Source organism: Rana temporaria, chromosome 1 (assembly GCF_905171775.1).
Source record: "Rana temporaria chromosome 1, aRanTem1.1, whole genome shotgun sequence".
NCBI lineage: Eukaryota > Metazoa > Chordata > Amphibia > Anura > Ranidae > Rana > Rana temporaria.
In genome coordinates, this window is record NC_053489.1 from 123,158,564 (window position 1) to 123,181,961 (window position 23,398).

The 23,398-nt window shown below is 43.6% G+C and overlaps 1 protein-coding gene across 1 annotated transcript in view; it reads left to right on the forward strand.

Annotated features, from left to right (window-relative positions):
* The window catches only part of SLF1 (SMC5-SMC6 complex localization factor 1), a 157,707-nt gene that overhangs the window by 108,386 nt on the left and 25,923 nt on the right, over positions 1-23,398 (forward strand). Inside the window, exons 12-14 of the mRNA XM_040342271.1 lie at positions 852-999; positions 2,175-2,320; positions 12,534-12,706. Coding sequence (XP_040198205.1) covers positions 852-999; positions 2,175-2,320; positions 12,534-12,706 — 467 coding nt within the window. The remainder of the gene's footprint in view (positions 1-851; positions 1,000-2,174; positions 2,321-12,533; positions 12,707-23,398) is intronic.

Genomic DNA, 23,398 nt, shown 5'->3' on the forward strand with positions numbered 1-23,398 from the left:
TGTAAACTGTTTACACCTTGTAAAAACAGACCTTTCTGTCCAGCGACGCGATTTTTTTTTAATTTTGATTTTTTTTTTCGTCGCAATCCACAAAGCTCGGCGTAACGTAATTTCACGCTATGCACGTCGGGAAAATGACGTCACGAGCATGCGCAGTACGGCCGGCGCGGGAGCGCGCCTAATTTAAATGGGAATCGCCCCCATGAAAATAGGAAAGCCTTGCGCCGGCGGAATTTAAGTTGCAAAGCCCAAAATTTCTTGGTAAGTGCTTTGTGGGTCGGGCACTTAGGTAGAAATTTTAAGGCAGTGTAACCTAAATGGAAAAATTTATGTTACGCCGGATCTTTGTGGATTTGGCCCCATATTCCGTTAATTCATTTGAGTAGGAAATTGGCCTTTTTGGTTGCTATCTCCTCTGCTAGGAGAGTTTCTGAATTAGCAGCTTATTTAGTTTGTCACAAAGACAAAATTGTGTTATGTCCCCATCCTACCTTCCTTCCTAAGGTGGTGTCGACGTTTCATTTAAACCAAGATGTTTTGGTAAATCTGAAGACAAAAATCTTCAGAAAATCGAATAGTGTGTATGGGGCTTTAGAAATGAACACAAACTGTCAGTTGAACATATTTTATGAAGAATTCCACTGTCAGGTAGTAGATGTGTGGCTTGTGCCTGGATGGTCAACTTCTTTTTGTCTCTCATTGGTCTATAGGCAGCTTTTAATTAGAATACGTTTTTACTTTTTTTAGCTTTTGGCTATGAAAGTGTGCACAAAGCATTTGAATGACATCATTGTGTTTTACTTACTGTATTGTATGTTGTGATTTTACTGATATGATTTCATTATGTAAAGGTATTATCTGAAGAGATTGCCACACTATTGAATGGGATGCTGGCAGCTACTGTGGACTTCTGGATACTGCTTGGATTCTACCTAAACAAGAATTTGCTGCATCAGGTGGCCAGTGATTTTCTATACTACATCTGTGTTTCATGTGAAGGTATGGTCATTTTTTTCCCCCTAGACATTTGCATTGCTCCTATGTGTATAGAACCTGCAGGGGTAATGGTGCAACAAAAACCTACAAAGAACATCCTCTTTGGAAATAATCAAATTTAATTACATTGTTTACTTAAAGCTTAACTCCATTAAAATATGAAAAAAACTGATTCATGTCGTAATGTATTTGTTAAAAATGTGTTAATTATGAATGCAATTCATGCAAATTCAGAAATCTGTCTTTATTTCAGCCTCTGGTCATCGCCTATATGGTAGCACCCGCAGGCTGTGAGAGGAATGGGGTAGCATTGAGGAATGGTTTCATAAGTGTGCTTTTATTGCCAATCAACGGGCTATGGGTGTGTTTTGGACCAAGCTGGGTTGTAGCTTCAGTGTAAAGTAGACTACAGTGTTTCCCCGAAAATAAGACCTATCCCAAAAGCAAGACCTAGCGCTATTTTCCAGGAGGGCTGCAATATAAGCCCTACCCCAAAAATAAGCCCTAGTTTGAAGTGCTTTTCCGGGAAACGCGGTATAATACACTGTTACGGCGGTGTGTGTGTGTGTCTCTGATCTCCTAGCTGTTGGCGCGGGGTCTCAGGCCCCCTTGCCTGCAGTGTTCAGAGTGGAGAATACAGCTTGGGGTAAGCGATGGAAGCACGAGCACGGGTGGGTCTCGGCCCCCCTCCCTGCAGTGTTCAGAGCAGAGAAGACAGCTTGGGGCAGGCGATAGAAGCGCCGAGCAGCAATATACTGTAAGGGTGTTTGCACAGTTGTATTGCAGCAGCACCTTTTGCATTATATGATCCTTTTACTGGTATGTTTATACTGGGGATTCCTGCATGGCGAGCACTACCCCCGAAAATAAGCCCTAGTGTGTTTTTGGTGTCCAAAATTAATATAAGACCCAGGCTTATTTTCGGGAAACACGGTATATGACAATACAGTTTGGGTAAGAGGGGGTCAAGGTTATAAGACAGGTTGAACAGAATTGTAAAACAAATCACATATTCATAATTCATCTGAATCATTTGCTGCTTGCCATGAATATAGTTTTAAGAGAGTGTATATTAAAGTATAGTTGTGTGGAGAACATTTGTTTTGTTTAAAGCCAGCATTGTATAAGCTGGAAATTTCCTTTACATTTGTAAAGTCAGGCCTTTGCTTTTATTTCAGAGTTTACTCTAGAAGAAAAAGAACAGTTTGTTTGTTCTATTGCTTCATCTTGGCTTCAGATGTTGGTCTCAGAAATGATATTCAAGAACCTTTACCTAGAGAACAGTGTTAACATGCCCTCTGAGCCAATAACTTTGGAGAAGCTGGTAAGCAGTCACAGATATAGATATGCACACACGTGGACATGGTACTAACAAACTCTATGTTCATAGCATTACCTCAACCTTTCTGTTACAGCAGCAGTGCAGTAAGGAGACTTTTTATGGATTGTATTTTAAGGCATTTTCATGCAAAATTATAGCTTGCAGAAGTTAGGTTGTAAAGTTTTTTTATTTTTTTTACAATAATGTGCTATACTTACCTGTTTGCACAGAGCAGCCCAAAACCTCCTCTTCTGGCGTCCCCCACCAGTGCTGTTGACCTGTGGTTGACTCGCTCCTGAGCCAGACTCAGTGTCATCTTAAGAGCATTATAGGCCCCCGGGCAATACAGTGCACTGGGGCCCTGTCTACACAATCACGCACGAGAATTTACTGACAAAAATCATAAAATTTACTGGCAGAACACATCTTTTACTGCCAGTGCAAAAAAAAGTACCTAAAATTACAGTTTTCAGTGCCGAACAATGCAAATGTCAGTATTTAAACTATAAAATGTCTTCATTGACATGGAGGTCAGGATACTCTAACCCAGCCAGAACAGAGTTTCCTCTTACATCAGAGTCTGCAGGGATCCCCCTTACAGTGAAAGGGAACTCTTATGTAAAGGGGAACGCTGCAGATCATGATCTAAGGAGGGAACTCTGATGTGGAGGGGGGCTCTGGTGACCAGAGACCACCTTATATCAGAGTCCACTGCTTTCTCTTTCCCACTTACATCAGGGTCCGCAGACTGAGTTCCCCCTTGCATTGTAAGGGGGAATCCTGCAGACTCTGATGTAAAGGGGAACTCTGATGTGGGGGGCACTCTGGTGACCAGAGACCACCTTCCGTAGAGTAAATACACGAAGGTAAGGGGGGTCACTAATATAGGAGGGGGAACCTTTATATCAGTGCCCCCTTACATTTTTGCATTCACTCCCCCCTTACATCAGCAACCCCCCGCACTAATGGAGGATCAGATCTTCTCTGTGATTTCCGCAAACTGGGCATTAGCAGTTCTAACCCGTCACTCTCCACAATTTTTTACTGGAGTTGCTGGGCAGCCGGTGGGGCCCCCCAGGCAAGCAGGCCCCCCGGGCAACTGCCCAGCGTGCCCAATGGAAAAGATGGCCCTGGCCAGACTGTATGCATCTATAGATACACATAATGTGGCTCAGCCCTGTCCTCCGCTCCCTCTTTACAGGATTTGACTGACAGCAGTAAGAGCCAATGGCTTTTAAGAGCAGAGAGAAGTGAGAAAACAAATGCAACCGGGCACATCATTGGATCAATAGTGGATTCAGGTAAGTATTGGGGGGGGAGGGGTAGCTAACAAAGTGGTAGAACATTTTTTACCTTAATGCAAGGAATGCTTTAAGGTAAAAAACATTTTACCTTTAGAGCCTCTTTAAATTGGCTTAAGCCCTGACGAGATTCTCTTGCCGGCCGAGTGTACACACGGGCCATTCAAAAGAATGGCACAAACGCGGTGACGTCACTACGACGAGCATGTGATCATCATATTTGATGCCGTCGCTGCCATCTTGCTTAACCCTACCTATGCCTTGGAAGCTACCGCGCATGCGTCAAAGTCATTTCGAGCATGCACGGGTTTCCATGGAGAAGTAAGTATACACACCCTCGGGTTTCTCGGCAAGAAAAAACACTGCCGAGAATCTCACGACGAGAAAATAGAGAATGGGTTCTTTATTTTTCTCGTCTAGATTCTGGACAGTTTTCTTGACGAGAAACCTCAAAGCCTCGTACACACGCACGGTTTACTCGGCAAGAAAGCTCTGCCAGCAGTTTTCTTGCTGGTTCTTGCCGAGAAAACCGTGCGTGTGTACGAGGCTTTAGTCTCAGCATTTAATGGATAACCATTAGCAGGTGTCATAATGATTTCATGCTTTTAATCCATATCTAATATTTCCTGTTATGGTGTAAAAAAATAAATATATAGTGACAGTGAAGGCCCCCGCCACTGTATGAGGCCTGGTTCACACTAATACAATTTCAGGTGCAACTTCAGTCGATTTTGGCCCCATAGAATCTGTAAAACAAATCCAAAACACAACCAAGTTGGACTACATAATCACAGTGAAAATTGGATGAAATCACAGAGCAGTAATGTGAACCTAGCCTAAAAGTAGGCAAAAGGGATGCAGGATTTGCATACATGTTAACTGGGGGACTCTGAAGTATCGATTTTGAGCAGAGAAAACATTTCACAGCTTTCTCTGGATTTTGGTATTCCCGAATTGGGCACCATCATTTGGAGATTTTGAAGTGCTTTGGGAAGGGAAGAAATCTCTAACCCAGGGTTCCAGGTCTTGCTGAAGGCCATCAGGGCATGTGTCCAGGTACGTACAACCCTTATACTGATAGGCTTGGGCATAACTCAGAGCTCTCATCAAGAGACGGGTGTGGGCTCCAGCCAGGGGACTGCAGGCCTCAGCATAGGAGTCAGGAGGGCTCCCTTTCCAGAAGACAAACGGCTTCAGGGGCAGGGTGTGCTCATGTCCAGGTCTGTTCAATGTGGCAGACAGGTACCTTCTCCAGCCTGACATCTGACAAAGACGTGTTGGTCACTGTGGTATGCTGTGGAGGGAGCAGCCTGTCCGACCAAGACACTAGCCTGATTGAGAGGCATTCTGACAAGGCTGGGGCATGAGAGAAACAGGAGGCTGAACAGTTTGTGTTAAATTGATGTTGTGGGAAACTGAAACCCCCCCGCAGTATGGAAATCCAGATGTTAGGACTTTGACTTTTTCCTTTTCAATAAAAGTGGGGACTGGCAAGCACTAAAACCCCAGTTCGGACTGACTTGGCCCTTGCTACTATCACTGAGCTGAATAATCCCCAGGTCAATTTAACCAGCTTTGTCACGTGTTTAGTAGGGATGAGCCGAACACCCCCCCAGTTCGGTGCGCATCAGAACCTGCGAACAGGAAATAAATTTGTTTGAACATCCGAACACTGTTAAAGTCTATGGGATACGAACATGAAAAAGGCTTATATGCAAGTTATTGTCATAAAAAGTGTTTGGGGACCCAGGTCCTGTTCCAGGGGACATGTATCAATGCAAAAAAAAGTTTTAAAAACAAACGTTTTTTTCGGGAGCAGTGATTTTAATGATGCTTAAAGTGAACAATAAAAGTGAAATATCCCTTTAAATTTCGTACCTAGGGGGTGTGTATAGTATGCCTGTAAAGTAGCGCTTGTTTCCTGTGCTTAGAATTGTCCCTGCACAAAGTGTACTTTCTGAAGGAAAAAAAGTAATTTAAAAGTACTCGTGGCTATAATGAATTGTCGGCTCCCAGCAATACAGAGAAAAGTCTTCGCTGAAAAAAAATGCGTAGGGGTCCCCTCAAATTCAATTACCAGGCCCTTCAGGTCTGGTATGGATTTTAAGGGGAACTCCACCCCATATTAAAAAAAAAATGGCGTGGAGTTCCCCCCAAAAATCCATACCAGACCCTTTATCTGAGCACGCAACCTGGCAGGCCGCAGGAAAAGAGGGGAGGACGAGAGAGCGCCCCCTCCTGAACCGAACCAGGCCACATGCCCTCAACACGGGGAGGATGCTTTGGGGCCTCATCCCCACAACCCTTGCCCAGTGGTTGTGGGGGTCTGCGGGCGGGGGGCTTATCGGAATCTGGAAGATCTCGCCCCCCCCCCCCATGTGAATTGGTAATGAGGTACTTTGTACCCCTACCATTTCACAAAGAAAATGTAAAAAAAAAAAAAAACACAGACACCGTTGGGATAAGTTCTTTATTAAAAATAAAAAAAAGATTCCAGCGGTGGTAATCCACTCTCGGTCTCCACTCCCACGCTGTCGGTATCCTGCGATGGATGCTCTCCTCTGCGGGGTCCAGCGATGGATGATCTCCTCTCCATCCATGTCCAAGCTCCAGCGATGAGATGTCCAGCGCAACTCATCCAGTCTCCACCGGAGACACCCCGGGAATATTGTCGCCGCAGCCTGACAGGTCTTATGTAGCTGAGGGCGGGGCCACCTGTCACGTGACCCCGTCCCCCTCAGACGTAAGGGGAATCCCGGGCTTACCCAGTGACGTGACGGGTGACCCTGCCCCGCTCTGATGCAACGGGAAACCTGCATTACTTTAGAAGGGAGTGGGGTCACCGTCGCGTCAATGGGAAGGCATGAGTTTCCCCTTGCGTCAGAGGGGGACGGGGTCACTTGGCGGGTAGCCCCACCCTCAGCTACATAAGACCTGTCAGGCTGCGGAGACGATATTCCCGGGGTGTCTCCAGTGGAGACAGGATGCGCTGCGCTGGACATCTCATTGCTGGAGCCTGGACTTGGATGGAGAGGAGATCATCCATCGCTGGACCCCGGAGAGGAGAGGAGAGCATCCATCGCAGGATACCGACAGCATTGGCGTGCAGACTGAGAGTAGATTACCACCGCTGGAATCTCTTTTTCTTCTTTTTTTTTTTATTATTATTATTATTTTTTTTTTTAATAAAGGACTTATCCCAATGGTGTCTGTGTGTTTTTTTCCCCATTTTTTTACACTTTCTTTGTGAAATGGTAGGGGGTACAATGTACCCCATTACAAATTCACATGGGGGGGGCGGGATCTGGGGATCCCCTTTGTTAAAGGGGTCTTCCAGATTCCGATAAGCCCCCTGCCCGCAGACCCCCACAACCACCGGGCAAATGTTGTGGGGATGAGGTCCTTGTCCCCATCAACATGGGTACATGGTGCTTTGAGGGGTCACAGACCCCCATGTTGAGGGCATGTGGCCTGGTACGGTTCAGGAGGGTGGGGGGCGCTCTCTCGTCCCCCCCCCTCTTTTCCTGCAGCCTGCCAGGTTGCGTGCTTGGATAAAGGGTCTGGTATAGATTTTTGGGGGAAACTCCGCCATTTGGGGTGGAGTTCCCCTTAAAATCCATACCAGACCTGAAGGGCCTGGTAATTGAATTTGGGGGGACCCCCGCGCATTTTTTTTTTTTATCAATGACTATCAATGACTTTTCTCTGTATGGCCGGGACACAAGTGCTAATTTACAGACATACTATACGTACCCCCTAGGTACGAAATTTAAAGGAATATTTCACATTTATTGTTTCACTTTAAGCATTATTAAAATCACTGCTCCCGAAAAAACATTAGTTTTTAAAACTTTTTTTTGCATTGATACATGTCCCATGGGGCAGGACCCAGGTCCCCAAATACTTTTTATGATAATAACTTGCATATAAGCCTTTAAAATTATCACTTAAGATTTCTCCCATAGACATTTACAGGGTGTTCCGCGGCTTTTCGAATTTGCTGCGAACACCCCAAATTGTTCGCTGTTCGCCGAACAGGCAATGTTTGTTTTGAACATGGGTTCGACTCGAACTCAAAGCTCATCCCTAGGGTTTAGTAATCACGCAGCATTATTATTTTGTCTTAATATCATGCAAGTAACATATGTAATTTCCAAGTGTCCGACCTCTCTGCCGCAATATCGCAGTCCGGGTAAAAATCGCAGATAACTGCCATTACTAGTAAAAAAGAAAAGAAAAAAAAAAAGTCAGAAATCTATCCCCCATTTTGTAGGCGCTATAACTTTTGCACAAACCAATCACTATACACTTACTGCAATTTTTTTTTACCAAAAATATGTAAAAAGAATAAACTGAGAAAAAAAAATAATATATATATATATATTTTAAAAATGGGATATTTATTATAGCAAAAAGTAAAAAATAATGGCCCGGATTCACAAAGCACTTACACTGACGTATCTCGAGATACGCCGCGGAAATATGCACCGTCGTATCTGTGCGCCGTGCCCACAAAACTAGATACGCCTGAAAATAGGCTTCCTACGACCGACGTAACTTGCCTACGCCGTCGTATCGTGGGCGCATATTTACGCTGGGCGCATTTGCCGCTCCCATTGATTTTCTATGCACATATGCAAATGAGGGAGATACGCCGATTCACGAACGTACTTGCGCCCAGCGCATAATATATGCGGTTTGCGTAAGTCGTACGTCCGGTGTAAAGTTATTCCCTATATATGAGGTGCAACTCATGCTAAGGTATGAACCAGGGGACGCAGCCGTCGTATTTTACGTTGTTTACGTAGTACGTGAATAGGGCTGGGCGTAGGTTACGTTCACGTCATAGGCAGTGATCCGTCGAATCTTAGGGAGTATTTCCGACGTGATTCTGAGCATGCGCACTGGGATGCGTCCACGATACGGCGCATGCGTCGTACGTTATTCGTATCTTTATGGCGCTCGGGCCATCATTTGCATGGGGTCACGCCTCATTAGCATGGCTCACGCCCACTTCCACCTACGCCGGCTTACGCTGAGGGAACCCAGCGCAGTTTGGGAGGCAAGTGCTTTGTGAATTCGGTGCTTGCCTCTCTGCGCTACGTCGGCGTAGCGTATATTAGATACGCTACGCCGGCATAAATATGCGCCAATGTATGTGAATCCGGGCCATTGTGGGTTTTTTTCAAAATTGACGGTCTTTTTTTGTTTATAGCGCATAAAATGCAGAGGTGATCAAATATCACCAAAAGAAAGCTCTATTTGTGGGGAAAAAAGGACCTCAATTTTGTTTGGGAGCCACGTCGCATGACCGCGCAATTGTCATTTAAAGCGCGACGGTGCTTAAAGCTGAAAATTGGCCTGGGCAGGAAGGGGGTGCAAATGCCCCGTATTGAAGTGGTTAATTTACCCTTTGACTACAAAGTAGTTTATGGTTTAATACCAGAATGTAATGTTTTGACCATTTTCAATACCTGAAAATTCTTCCCTTTCTAGGGCAAAAAATAAGTCATCCCTAGACTCCACCATGGTTATACAATTGACAAGTAAACGTTCCAATTGCGTTGCCATCGTTGAGGCATTTTAAAGCATGTTTTGCTGTTGTGCATTTCACATAGCCTTTATCAAGCAAATCTGCAAAGAACCTGTAGGGATATTTGTCCTTACTCACCTCCTAATTAGCTCTGACTGCTCATACTAATTTTTCAGGTCAGGTCTTGGCAGAGGGGCAGCTGTTATCACTCAGAACTGTCCCTTTAGCTTTAACACATCATTGCACAAAGTTAACCCTTAGGGCACATACACAAGCATAGTCTCAAGTTTCTATCTAAACAAATTGCAGCTTGAAAAAAAAACACTGTAAAGACGGCACAAAGCTTAGATCTCTCCCTTTTATACTGAATAGACAGAAAACATTAATATTTGTGGTGCAAATCAACAATCTTGCTTGCATCCTCAAAGCTATGTAATTAACGTGTGTTTGTTTTATAGACTAGACAACATCTAGTTTTACATAGTTGTCCTGTGCTCCAGCAAAGTTCGGATGGCTTTCTAGAGAAGAGAATTTATCTTAAAGTGTAATTCTAGTCTTCTATTTTAAATTGTATTATATTTGTACTATGTTGAAATATCACACATAAAAAATCAATAATAATATACTGTAGCATATACAATTGCAACACAAGCCATAGGGGTTGATTTACTAAAGGAAAATCCACTATGCACTACAAGTGCACTTGAAAGTGCAGTTGCTGTAAATCAGAGGGGAAGATCTGAAATGAGGGGAAGCTGTACTGATTTCATTATCCAATCATGTGCAAGCTAAAATGCTGTCTTTTATTTTCCTTGCATATCCCCCTCAGATCTTCAGCTACTGCACTTCCAAGTGCACTTTGTCTTTAGTAAATAAACCCCATAGTGTAAAATATCAATATAAAAAATATTACCTTTCCTTTTAAATCTGCAGCGCTGTAATTTTCTGTAAAATGCATTTTTTTTTTTAATTGTTTATTTATTACGGGAAAGGGGTGCACACGGGTCCACATGGTACAGGGTAAAAACACAAACATCGGGGAAACATCATACAAGTAAATTAGTCTGCTGGCACATAGTACAATGAACATACTTTCATTGTCACACAACACAATCAAAATATGCGGCAGCGACAACCCAATAGCTTCCCTTTGGCGTCCGACCATAATCAGCCACCCGGCCGAGGTTCTCATATGTACCAGAGCGAACAGGGGTCGAAAGAAAATACCCCTCCTCACTTCCTGGTAGAGACTTGTGTGCCACCCGTGAATGTTGATGAAAAGCCCTAGGTCCCCATGGGCCCAATCCCGAGCTTTTTTTCGTATTTACAACAAGAAATCCCCCAGAGTGGGGGACAGAGGGAAAGTAAAGAACAGGTAAGAAATAGCATAGTCCGAGAGAAGCGGGGGGGGGGGGGTTAGCGTACCCATGAGCATGGAGCGTCAACCCCATCTGCTGCTCCACAGTTGTATCCTAACTTGTACAGGTCGGGCGATCCCGCCCTGGAGAGCCTACCTGCTCTTCCGCCGGGATCCCCCGGAGGGCCTGGCCCTCATCCGAATAGACAAACATGTTCCACATCTGCCATGTGTTAGAGAACGCCTCCTGTCTGTTCTGTGCTGTGAGTATCAGATCCTCCATGTGTTTGATTTCCTCTACTTTTTTGAACCACAGTGCAAGTAAAATGCAATTTAATATGATGCTGTACAGAAAGAACGACTCCCAGAAATCTAATGTCCTGCATGTGTGATTGGCTGACTGATTTTCCCATAAGTCTGCACTAAGGCCCCTTTCACACTGGAGCAGTAGGTGCGGTATAGCGCCGCTATTTTTAGCGGCTCTATACCATCGGAATTGCTGAGGAACTGCGGCGGTATTCGGCCGCTAGCGGTGCAGTATTTACCCCCGCTAGCGGCCGAAAAAGGGTTAATACTGCCCACAATACGCCTCTGCAGAGGCGCATTGCTGGCAGTATTACCGTGGTATCCCATTGTTTTCAATGGGAAGGAGCGGTATACACACCACTCCCCTCACCACTCCAAAGATTTTTTTTCTCCCGCCAGCGCATCGTCTCAGTGTGAAAACCCTCAGGCTTTCACATTGAGAATGCTGGGCAGGAGTATTTCAGGTGTTATTTATGCGCAGTTTTTAGCGCTAAAATGCCTGAAATACTCCTCAGTGTGAAAGGGGCCTAAAATAAAAGTCAGATTTTAGGCATCCTCTGCAACATACATTTCAGTTTTTATTGAGATACTCCCAAAGGATTAAATTGGAGTTCCACCCAAAAGCGGAAGCTCCGCTGATCTGCTACCTCCCTCCCTCCGGTGCCATATTTTGCACCTTTCAGGGGGAGGGGGTACCTGTTTTTGACAGGTACCCATCCCCACTTCTAGGAGACTGTGCCGTAGGGCCATCCCTCAGAAATTTAGCCTCCTTCCTCTGCCGCCGGACCAGTTTGAAAAGAGCTTTGTGGATGAGCAGTAGGGAACCAGCTGTGAAGCCAAAAGGGTACTTATATTAAAACTCAACAACTACATAATTTGTAGCTACTGACTTTGAATCTTTTTTCCCTAAGCTGGAACACCACTTTAATGATGTCTAAAGTGATTCAGACCCTGCCACTTCCCTCATTAGAACTCTGCAGATGCAGCAGGTGATCAATAATGAAAAAAGTCACTCCCATTCACATAGACACAGAGAGACAAACAGCATTTCTTCAGAATAACAAAAGGTAGGAATTTGTAACAATTGGTAAAATCCTTGCAATGTACATTGATCACCCGGGGGGGAATTTTTTTTTTCCCCCAACAAAAGTTGAGTTACTTTTTAAGATCTTTGTCAATATATGTAGGCCATGGTATGTCAATGCCCACCTTTACCCTTGACAGCTATGAAAGGCTAATGCACTGTACACACGATCGGAATTTCTGAAGGAAAAAGTCAGTTGGACTTTTTCTATCTGATTTTCCGATCGTGTGTAGCCCCATCAGAGTTTTTTCATCGGAAATTCAGATGAATTCCATCGAAGTTTAGATATAGAACATGTTCTATATTTTTCCGATGTGATTTGGCTGGGCAAAAGCCTGATCGTGTGTACGCGGCATAAAAGTGAGTGTCCACGCACAACCTCAATTTTATTTACATGTTTATGACTTTTGCAGGCATGGGATTCCCTTAAACCATAGGGTTGTACTTTTTTTAAAAAAATTTGACTTAATACTTTGTTCTCAGTTTAAGGTGTAAAGGGCCCTTAATTCTTTAATAGTCACAATTACTCAGATTGTGTTTTTTATCAAGAGTGTTCATGCAATGTGTTATTTTTATTGCCCACAATTTATTCATTTGTTTGTGTATTTTTCTCAATACAACATCTCTGCCATCAGACTTGCACGTATATCCCAGCTCTCTGGAAAGCAGGGGCAAGGAGCAGTGAAAAAGTCCAGAAACTCCAAGGAAAAAGGAAAATAGGGCAGCGGCCTTGCCTGGAGTCTCAAAGGGCTTTACTGATGCTAAATGGTGAAAATCAAAACCAAGGCGATGTGCTGCTTGATCTGCCGTAAGTAATACCTATAACATCACCATTTTTCTGCTTTGGGGGACAGCTTCTGACGTGACACATATCCTGAACTTTGTGTGACCTTTGTTGTTGTCTGAATATGAATCTGACTGTCAGAAAGCCTTTTTGTGTTTAACCTACAACACATCTCGCTGCTCTCTGGTGATTTGCTCCAAACAAGCCTGCAGACCTAGCAAGGGCGCATTGTTCAATTGAATGCCAGTTGTTACAGTTTTTCTGCAAAATGCCTCATTTTTTTAAAGTTTGCATATCAATAAATACATTTATTTTACATAGTACTTAGATTATATATATATATATATATATATATATATATATATATATATATATATATATATATATATATATATATATAATCAATCTATCTATATGTGTATATATGTAGATAGATAGATAGATAGATAGATAGATAGATAGACATACAGTTGTGCTCATGAGTTTACATACCCTGGCAGAATTTATGATTTCTTGACCATTTTTCAGAGACTATAAATGATAACACAAAACTTTTCTTTCACTCATGGTTAGTGTTTGGCTGAAGCCATTTATTATCAATTTTTAAATCACTATTGTTAAATCATAATCATCATCTACCAGGAAATTCTAGAGAACTTCAAGCTTCCCTCTGCTGACCAGCTTTATGGTGATTCTGATTTCATTTTCCAGCAGGACTTGGCACATGCCCACACTGGCAAAAGTACCAATACCTGGTTTAGTGGTCATGGTATCCCTGTGCTTGATTGACCAGCAAACTCGCCTGACCTAAACGGCCGCTATCAAAGCAACCTGGGCTTCCATATCACCACAGCAGGGCCACAGGGTGATTGCCTTCATGCCACACCGTATTGATGCAGTAATTCATGCAAAAGGAGCCCCAACAAAGTATTGGTATAGTGCAGGGGTCATCAAACCCCGGCCTGCTTTGATGTTTTATCCAGCCCACAGCTCATTCAGAGACTGCCTGCTTCAATTCCACCGTGCGGGCAGTGGGACAGAGCAGAAGGCAGGTGGGGCAATGTATGTGTGCCGCTGTCAGAGCGGATCCAATGATTCAGAGGAAGGTGGAGCGGTGGGGGGGATTCCCATGCACGCAGGGAGGAGGCGGGGCCCCGCTGTCAGGCAGAATGAATATGGGCTGGCTGTGCATGCTGGAGTCAAGCTGGGGGAGTGGCGGCAGGGGAGGAGGTTGGGCTGGGGGAGTGGCAGCAGAGGAGGAGGTTAGGCTGGGGGAGTGGCGGCAGAGGAGGTGGTTGGGCTGGGGGTGTGGTGGCAGAGGACGAGGTTAGGCTCGGGGAGTGGCGGCAGAGGAGGAGGTTGGGCTGGGGGAGTGGCGGCAGAGGAGGAGGTTGGGCTGGGGGAGTGGCGGCAGAGGAGGAGGTTGGGCCGGGGGGAGTGGCGGCAGAGGAGGAGGTTAGACTGGGGGAGTGGCGGCAGAGGAGGAGGGTTGACTGGAGGAGTGGGGACAGAGGAGGAGGGTTGGACTGGGGGAGTGGAGGCAGAGGATGAGGTTAGGCTGGGGGAGTGGTGGCAAAGAAGGAGGTTGGGCTGGGGGAGTGGTGGTTGAGGAGGAGGTTGGGCTGAGGGAGTGGTGGCAGAGGACGAGGTTGGAGCGGAGGAGACTCCCGCTCTGTGCAGCTGCCAGATTTCTATGAAGGTATTGTGCCTGTTCCAGTGGCAGCTAACCCACCCTGGTGTGCTGCAGATTCCTGTGTGTGTGATGGTGGAGGGGTGTGTTAGAAGAGAGGTATGAGGGGGGGGGGGGGGGTGTAATCAGATTGGAGAGATTTAAGGCGGTGTGATCTGGGGTGGTGGTGATCAGGTATCTGGGGGGGGGGGGTGGTGGTGTTCTATTGGGGGGGTATTTGGTGGTGTAATCAGTATGGGGGACACAGACGTGCAGAAAGGCTCTGATGGGGACACAGAAGTGAGGAAAGGCTCTGACGGTGACACAGAAGTGAGGAAAGGAGCTGACGGGGACACAGAAGTGAGGAAAGGAGCTGACGGGGACACAGAAGTGAGGAAAGGAGCTGACGGGGACACAGAAGTGAGGAAAGGCTCTGACGGAGACAGGAGTGAGGAAAGGCTATGGCGGGCACACAGATGTGCGGAAAGGCTCTCACAGGGACACAGACGTGAGGAAAAGGCTCTGACGAGAACACAAGTGCGGTAAGGCTCTGACGCGATTATTTAAATTTTTATTCATTTATTTTTAAATGCATTTTTTTGGCCCTCGAATATTTATAAAATCTACAATGTGGCCCCCGGGCTAAAAAGTTTGGAGACCCCTGATATAGTGCATACTATACTGTAAATGGACATACTTTTCAAAAAGCCAACATTTCTGTATTATAATCCTTTTTTTTTTTTTTACTGGTAGTATTATGTAGTATTCAAATTTTCGGAGATACTGAATTTTGGGTTTTTATTAGCTGTAAGCCATAAACATCAAAATTAAAAGAAAGAAATGCCTGAAATATATCACTCTATATAAAATATATGAGTTTCACTTTTTGAATTGAATTACTAAAATACATTTTTTGATGATATTCTCATTTTTGAAGATGCAACTGTGTGTGTGTGTGTATATGTGTGTGTGTGTATATATATATATATATATATATATATATATATATATATATATATATATAGCCATGTAAACTGAAGAAATTATTTTCTTAGAGCTTGCATCAACTTTATTTTTCTGCTGCTTTGTCCAACAACAGTCCACTGGCAGTTGTGAGGCTTACATGTTCCTTGTTGCAAATTCAGAAGGACTTTCGTATATCTATAATAAGACAACCTAGTGATTGAAAAATGGCCATTTACGATACAAAACATTCCTTTTTTATGAAAGATCTTTGACTTTGTACTGCTGTATTGTGACTATATATTAGGGTGACCAGACATCCCCAGTTTCAGGGGACAGTCCCCTGATTGAGGACACTGTCCCCGGACCAAGTCTGTCCCTGGTTTTGTCCCCAGATTGGATTTAATAGGGGGCAGGGGCAATTTCAAAGACAATCAGTGCAGAATTAAAATAAAAAAAATAGAATTACACACCCCCGCTCTGCCGTGCCTACTAGCATAGGGGGGGGGTTGTATTTTCCCATTATCTGTGCCCCTTTCTGATGATCATGTGCTGGTCGGAGCGGAGGGAATATTTCTTCAGTTTTGGGTGCATGCCCATTCAGCTCCGCTCGCATGTTCTTCTGCCTTGGCTCAAATCCTGGCCAGCCACCTGCCTATCTCCTTGCCTTCCCTGGCGGAGTGATCTTCCTCCACTCCCCATCCAGTAGTAGCCGGGGACCCGAAGAGTAAGACTTGAGAGGCTGTGAGGCGGGCGGCAACGGGCAGAGAGTCGCTGATTGTTTCCATTAGTAGTAAAGAAAAAATATGTCCCCGGATTTCATTTTAAAAATCTGGTCACCTTACTATATATTATTTATAGAAGTTTTGCTGAATTCAGGTTCTTTGACTTGCTTGTGACCTCTCTCTGACCTGCATTAGACCTCTCTCTGACCTGCATTTGACCTATATCATGTCGGTTCTGCATTCCCATAGACATGTGTGAGAAACCTGTTTAAAGTAAACAAGAGTCCATCAAAACAAGCACTTAGACAAAAAAATTTATAGAATAACTAAACCCTTCTGAAAATGCATGTTACAACCATATTTAGTATGTAACATGTTCAGCATAAGTAATTAAATCTTCACTGATGGGCGGTACTGATTAGGTGGTCTGTATGGCCGAATTCGCATTGCACAGACATTGCATGTGATCTGCACAGCAATGCAGTGCGAATCACATTCGATGTCTATGTTTGCAATAGTGTGAAGCCAGGCTGAATAGCGTGAACCCAGGAATATGTCTGATAATTTTGCTGTAGAGAGTTACTTCCTTTTTTTAAGGCATGCCTACGGTTTCTTGTCCAATAACTTATTCTAGGTCTAAAAGAGCTACACGATTTCTTGTAATTCTGGTTTTCCGCAATGGAAGAACATTTGTAAAATTTTCCAATGCAAGCTGGGCTATGTGTGCATTATTTTGTATGCTCAAATGCCTGAAAGCACACAGTAAAGCGATAACAGGGAGTAGAAAAGACAAGTGTCTGGAGCCACAGTAAACAGGGTTACCCTCAGGGCTCAAGTCCTGCGGGAACGCGTGGGAACGGAGTCCCTGCACTTTTTTCACAGCAGGAACTCCGTTCCCTTTGCAGGACTAGAGCAGCCGAGCCGCCTGAACCAATCCTTCACTAAGCAGCGATGCCGCGAGGAAGTGACGGAATACCCGCACACTACCCGATGAATCCATATACAGGAAGCGGCCAGTAACATAAAGGATTATTAAGGTACAGTGGATTGAAAAAAAAAAAAACTTGCAGTTTAGTAATTATGCATATAAGCGTATCATTTTTTTTTTTTTGGTGGGGGAGTGGATTATGGGTGGGAGTTCCCACACTTTTTTTCCCCAGGACTTGACCCCTGGTTACCCTGCATTACCTACCAAATTTAGCACAATATAATACAATTGAATATGTCCAATTATTACATTTAAAAAAAATAATAGCATTTTGGCTTACCAAAAAGACGTATGAAATGCCCATGCTCTATGAGTGAGTGAGAGACTTGTAAAGCGCAACACATGCAAACTGAATCGCCTCTGGGCGCTGTATCCATTTCATGGGTAAGGAACCCATTGACCTCAGAAGGGATGGGTTTTAATCTTTCTCCCGAAGGCCAAGTGGTCCGACTCCAGTCGGATGGTGGTTGGTAGTGCATTCCACAGTCGAGGTCCTTGGACTGCAAATCTTCAATCTCCTTTGGACTTGTATCTGGCTTTGGGTATCTGGAGGAGGTTTTGATTGGTGGATCGCAGAATGCGATTTGGGTTATGGGCTTTTATTTTTTCGCATAGATATTGGGGGGCGTTGCCTTGAATACACTTATGTATTAGACAGAGTGCCTTGAAAGTGATTCTGTCTTTTACTGGCAACCAATGAAGGGATCTCAGTGAAGGTGAGATTGATTCCCATGGGTTTTTCCCAGTCACTAGTCGAGCGACCGTATTTTGAACGACTTGCAGACGAGTGATTTGGTATTTGGGGAGTCCTAGATAGAGGGCATTTGCGTAGTCGAGTCTGGAATTGATGATTGTTCCCACCACGACTGCAACGTGCTCTTTCGGGATAAAGGGCGTGAGTCTGCGTAGTAGGCGCAGCAGGTGATGAGATCCGCTGACTACTGACCCTATTTGTGCATCCATTGTCATGTAGGTATCGAAAATGACTCCGAGACTTTTGACTTTGATGCTAGGGGTGATAGTTTTGGGGGAGTCCGTGTTGACGCGGGGTGATTTTTCCGGTTAGCGTGAAACAGGAGAAGTTCTGTTTTCGAACCATTGAGTTTAGGATAAGATGTTTGTCATCCAGTTATCTATTAGAGTGAGGCATTTTTCTCTAGTCCAAGAGAATGATCCTTTTTGTTGTAGATGCGGAAATACAGTTGTGTGTCGTCTGCATAGGAGTGGTAAAGTAACTTCTGGTTACTGATGATTTCAAAGAGAGGGGGAAGATAGATATTAAACAATACGGGCGACAAGGGGGATCCCTGAGGGACTCCGCATGACACCGTACGTTTTTCAGAAGTGAAAGACCCCAGTTTCACTATTTGTGGTCGGTTTTCCAAGAAGGAGTAGAACCAGGGTAAAACACCTTCAGCGACTCCGGCTACTTTAGCTAGCCTAGCCAGTAGTAGTCTGTGGTCTACAGTGTCAAAAGCAGCGCTTAGGTCCAGCAGTATCAGGAGACAAGATTCTCCTTCGTCTGCGGCCTCTAGAGCGTCATCCCATATTTTGAGCAGCGCCGTTTCTGTTCCGTGACCCGGACGGAAGCCTGATTGAAACGGATCGAGTAATTTATGGGTGTCTAAATGCAGTTGCAGCTGTTGTACACCATACACTATAAACCAACTTGTTCACCTTAAACTAGATAAAGTACAACATGCCCTTAAAAATATTTAACCACCTTATACCCACACCACAGCTGAAAGATGGCTACAGTGTGGCTCTCTAGTTCTGCGAGGGCACCCTGTAATCCAAGTGCACGCTTCCCCCTGGGGTGTGCTTCGGGTGCACTCTGTGACTGCTGTGTCCTTTGGACACAGCTGATTACAGATTGAGGTAAAGGGCCAATCCCTTTACCATGTGATTAACTGTGTCCATTTAACGCTGATCACTTGTAAACAAACTTGCCGGTAATCCTCATTCCTTTCCTCATGCACTGTCACTGTGTGAGGAAAGAACTAACTAAACTAAGACATTTTCATTTTTTTTTTTTGTTTGTTTAGTAAAAAATAAAAATACCACCAAAAGAAAGCTCTATCTGTCTCAAATAAATAATAAAAAAATAGTAATTTGGGTAAGACTGTGCAAGTGTCATTCAAAGTGTGACAGCGCTGAAAGCCTGAGCAGAAAGGGTGTGAAAGTGCCGGTATTGAAGTGGTTAAGGGGCTTAAACATTTTAGTTGAAAACGGACACATTTAACAATAAAAAAACAAAAAAAACAAAAAACATTCCAGTCTTGTGTTCACTGAAACACTTCTTAAACTTGCTAAGCTTGTCCACTGAAAAAAGTTACCTGCTTTCAGCAAGAGAAAGTGATCTGTCTACATTTTATACTTAAAGCGGGAGTTCACCCATTTAAAAAAAAAAAAAAAAATCTCCCCTTAGCTTCCTGCTCGTTCGGTCTAGGGGAATCGGCTATTTATATTAAAATAGGTGCAGTACTTACCCGTTTTCGAGCTGCATCTTCTTCCGTCGCTTCCGGGTATGGGTCTTCGGGAGCCGGCGTTCCTTCTTGAGTGACAGCCTTCCGAGAGGCTTCCGACGGTCGCATCCATCGCGTCACTCGTAGCCGAAAGAAGCCGAACGTCGGTGCGGCTCTATACTGCGCCTGCGCACCGACGTTCGGCTTCTTTCGGAAAATCGTGACGCGATGGATGCGACCGTCGGAAGCCTCTCGGAAACCTGTCAATCAAGAAGGACCGCCCATTCCCGAAGCCCATACCCGGAAGCGACGGAGAGGATGCGTCTCGTAAACGGGTAAGTACTGCACATATTTTTAAATAAATTGCCGATTCCCCTAGTAATAACGAGCAGGAAGCGAAGGGGGAAAAGTGCCCTCTAAGGGTGAACCCCCGCTTTAAACATTCACTTTACCTGAAACAAAGGGATTAATCAACTGCAAAGTGTGCACAGCGCTTGTGTACTTGTTACAGGTTAAAGGGGTTGTATAATCTCATGGTTTTTCACCTTAATTGATTTCTATGCATTAAGGTGAAAAACCTTTTATGCTGCAGCTTCCCCCAGAGCCCCCCCCCCTTTCTTACCAAAACCTGATTGTTCCAGCAATGTGCACAAGCCCAGCGACTCCAGCTGCTCTCTTGGGTCCTCATTGGATAGATTGATAGCAGTGGGAGCCATTGGCTACTGCTTCTGCCAATCAAATCCAGCGAGCCAGTGGCAAGGCAGAGTCTTGTTGTCTGTGTCATTGGACGCAGCAGCCGGAATTGTGAGCGCGCCTGCACGGGTGCCCCCGGGGAAAGTGGCTCTCCATGGGGGCACCCAATAAAGATGAGGAGCCTGGAGTGCCACCGAGGCCCCCCAGAAAAGGAGGATCGGGGCCACTCTGTGCAAAACCCTTGCACAGAGCAGGTTAGTATAATATGTTTGTCAGGGAACAGGCTAAAATAACACATGCCAACACATTTACTATTCGGCACTGAAGCCTCATCTGAACATGCTGAACATCTTGGTATGTTTTTTTTTTTTTGTTTTTCATATCTACATAAGCAGTAAACTACTTCTAATATGACTGATGTGAATGTGCAATGGGGGTTATTTATAAAAGGCAAATCCTTGTTGCACTACAAATGCACTGAAAGTACACTTGGAAGTGCAGTCGCTGTAAATCTGAGGGGGACATGCAAGGAAAATAAAAAGCAGCATTTTAGCTTGCACATGATTGGATGACAAAATCAGCAGAGATTCCCCTAATTTCAGATCTTCCCCCTCAGATTTAAAGCGACTGCACTTCCAAGTGCACTGTCAGTCCAATTTCAACTGCACTTTGCACTTGTAGTGCAGAGTGGATTTACCTTTCGTAAAATAACCCCCAGTGTATATGTAAAGTGCTGCGCTGCGTAAATTGACAGCGCTATATAAGTACCATAAATAATAATATGTCTGTCTGGATATGTGTACTTGGTGTGTAAATATTGAAAGTATACATATGCAGTGCGTTTTTCTGTCTGTGTTGGAACACACTGCAAGCGCTATAAGTTGTAATAAATGATCTGCTAAATATGGTTCTAAGCGCTAACCAGTAACCAGAACACTTTTTTTGTGATTCATGTGTTGGCATTCTTTCTATTTTGCAGTCATCAAACAGGATATGTAACCGAATCAATGAGTGATTATCCCTTAGATTGGGAGTCAGGTGTAGGCAGGTATCATGGTTAACAGGTGTAGGTCTTTTCAGATGTAATAATTGTACACGAGACAAAGAAAATTCTTGATGCCTCCCAAGATATACTACCTGTCTCAGACCCTTGATGACCCCAAATTAATATCCATGCCTGCAGGTGTGTTTCTGAGTGAAAACAATCCCAAGGAAACCCTACACAGCTTTCAGGAGTGAAGCCACTGTCCCCTTTCAGGTTGGGTAGCTCAACAGTTGCATGTTTTATTTAATGACCTTGTACCTTGTGATATACTTTTCACATTAAATTTAATGTATGAAGACAAGAACTACTAGAACACAAGAAGCAATTAATTTGAGGCCAACCTTTTATTATTATTTAGGATATAATTAGCATTTATTTTATTTTTGCAGCACTGTGATATTTCACGTCACATTGGTGAACAATGAACCTACGTATAATCTTCTTTTTTTTTTTTTTTTTACTAAAGAAAGCATTTTATATTAAATAATGATTCACAATATTACCTTTAAATAACAGCTTTCATTTTGTTGCAATAAAAAATACCCCCTGATATTTATTGACAAAATTCAAGTTGTAGTTGTTATTTGCTTGTATTGTATTTCAGTATGACTGTCATCCACAGCATTAAGGAATAATATACATTAGTACCAAATACTGTGTAAACAGTTGGCAGGAAGAAGCTTTGAGTTTTATATTTTCTTGGATGGATTTATGTCCTCTTACTTATCTACAAAGAATTTTCTTTGTGCTTTTCTGGCTTTTTCAATCAACTCAAAAGTTGGCAATCCTTGTGGCAACTCAAGTAAATTATTTTCATTTTCAATAAGGTAGTGCCGAGAATATTATTGAAAAAGGTATATATAATCTTATATACCAAAATTAAAAAAAAAAATAAGATTTCCTGGATACCATGACCACAGTTTTTCTCCTTTGCCAAATCGTGTAACCAAAAGCATGTAGCAGAATACATATTGGCTTAAACCTATGAAGAAATTTGATTTTTAGAATTGTTTTATTAGGTTTTACAGCAGAAAGTATAAAATATTGTTTTCTTTATATTTGATTTATTATTTATTTAATTGTCTGTCTTTTTTTGGTTATAAAGCAAAAAATTTAAAAAACGCAGTGGTGATCAAATACCACCACTACTATATTACCAAAAGTATTGCAACGCCTGCCTTTACACACATGAACTTTAATGGCATCCCCGTCTTATGCCGCGTACACACCATCACTTTATGTGATGAAAAAAAACGACGTTTTAAATCATGAAATAAAACAACGTTTTTGAAACTTAATTTTCAAAAACGACGTTGCCTACACACCATCGTTTTTTCAAAATGCTCTAGCAAATGCGTTTATGTTCAGCACTCTTTTCCATTGAAGCTAGCTTCATAACTTGCTTCTGAGCATGCGCGGGTTTAAAAGCGTTGTTTTAAACGTTGTTTTGCCCACACACTATCATTTTAATTGACACAAAAAACTACGTTTTGAAAAACGACACAAAAAATTCAAGCATGTTCGAATTTTTTTTTGACGTTTTTCAGAAGACATAAAACAACGTTTTCCCCCCACACGGTCATTTTAAATTACGTTTTTAAAAACGACGTTTTTTTTCATCACAAAAAAAGACCGTCTGTACGCGGCATTAGTCTGTAGGGTTTAATATTTAGTTGGCTCATCCTTTGGAGCTATAACAGCTTTAGCTCTTCTGGGAAGGCTGTCCACAAGGTTTAGAAGTGTGTCTATGGGAATGTTTCACCATTCTTCCAGAAGTGCCTTTGTGAGGTCAGGCACTGATGTCGACTGTAATGGCAGGCATCCCAATACTTTTGGTAATATAGGGGTTGATTTACTAAAGGCAAATCCACTTGGAAGTGCAGTCGCTGTAGATCTGAGGGGGACATGCTTGCACATGACTGGATGATCAAATCAGCAGAGCTTCCCCTCATTTAAGAGCCTCCCCTCAGATCTACAGCAATCTACAGCGACTGCACTTACAAGTGCACTTTCAAGTGTACTTGTAGTGCAAAGTGGATTTGCCTTTAGTAAATTAGCCCCATAGTGTATACGCGATTCTGCACTTGCGCCTGCAGGGGGCGCTGGTGCTGCCAGCCACCTGCTACTGCTGTTATTATTTATAACAGAAGCCGATCTGCGGGTGCCGG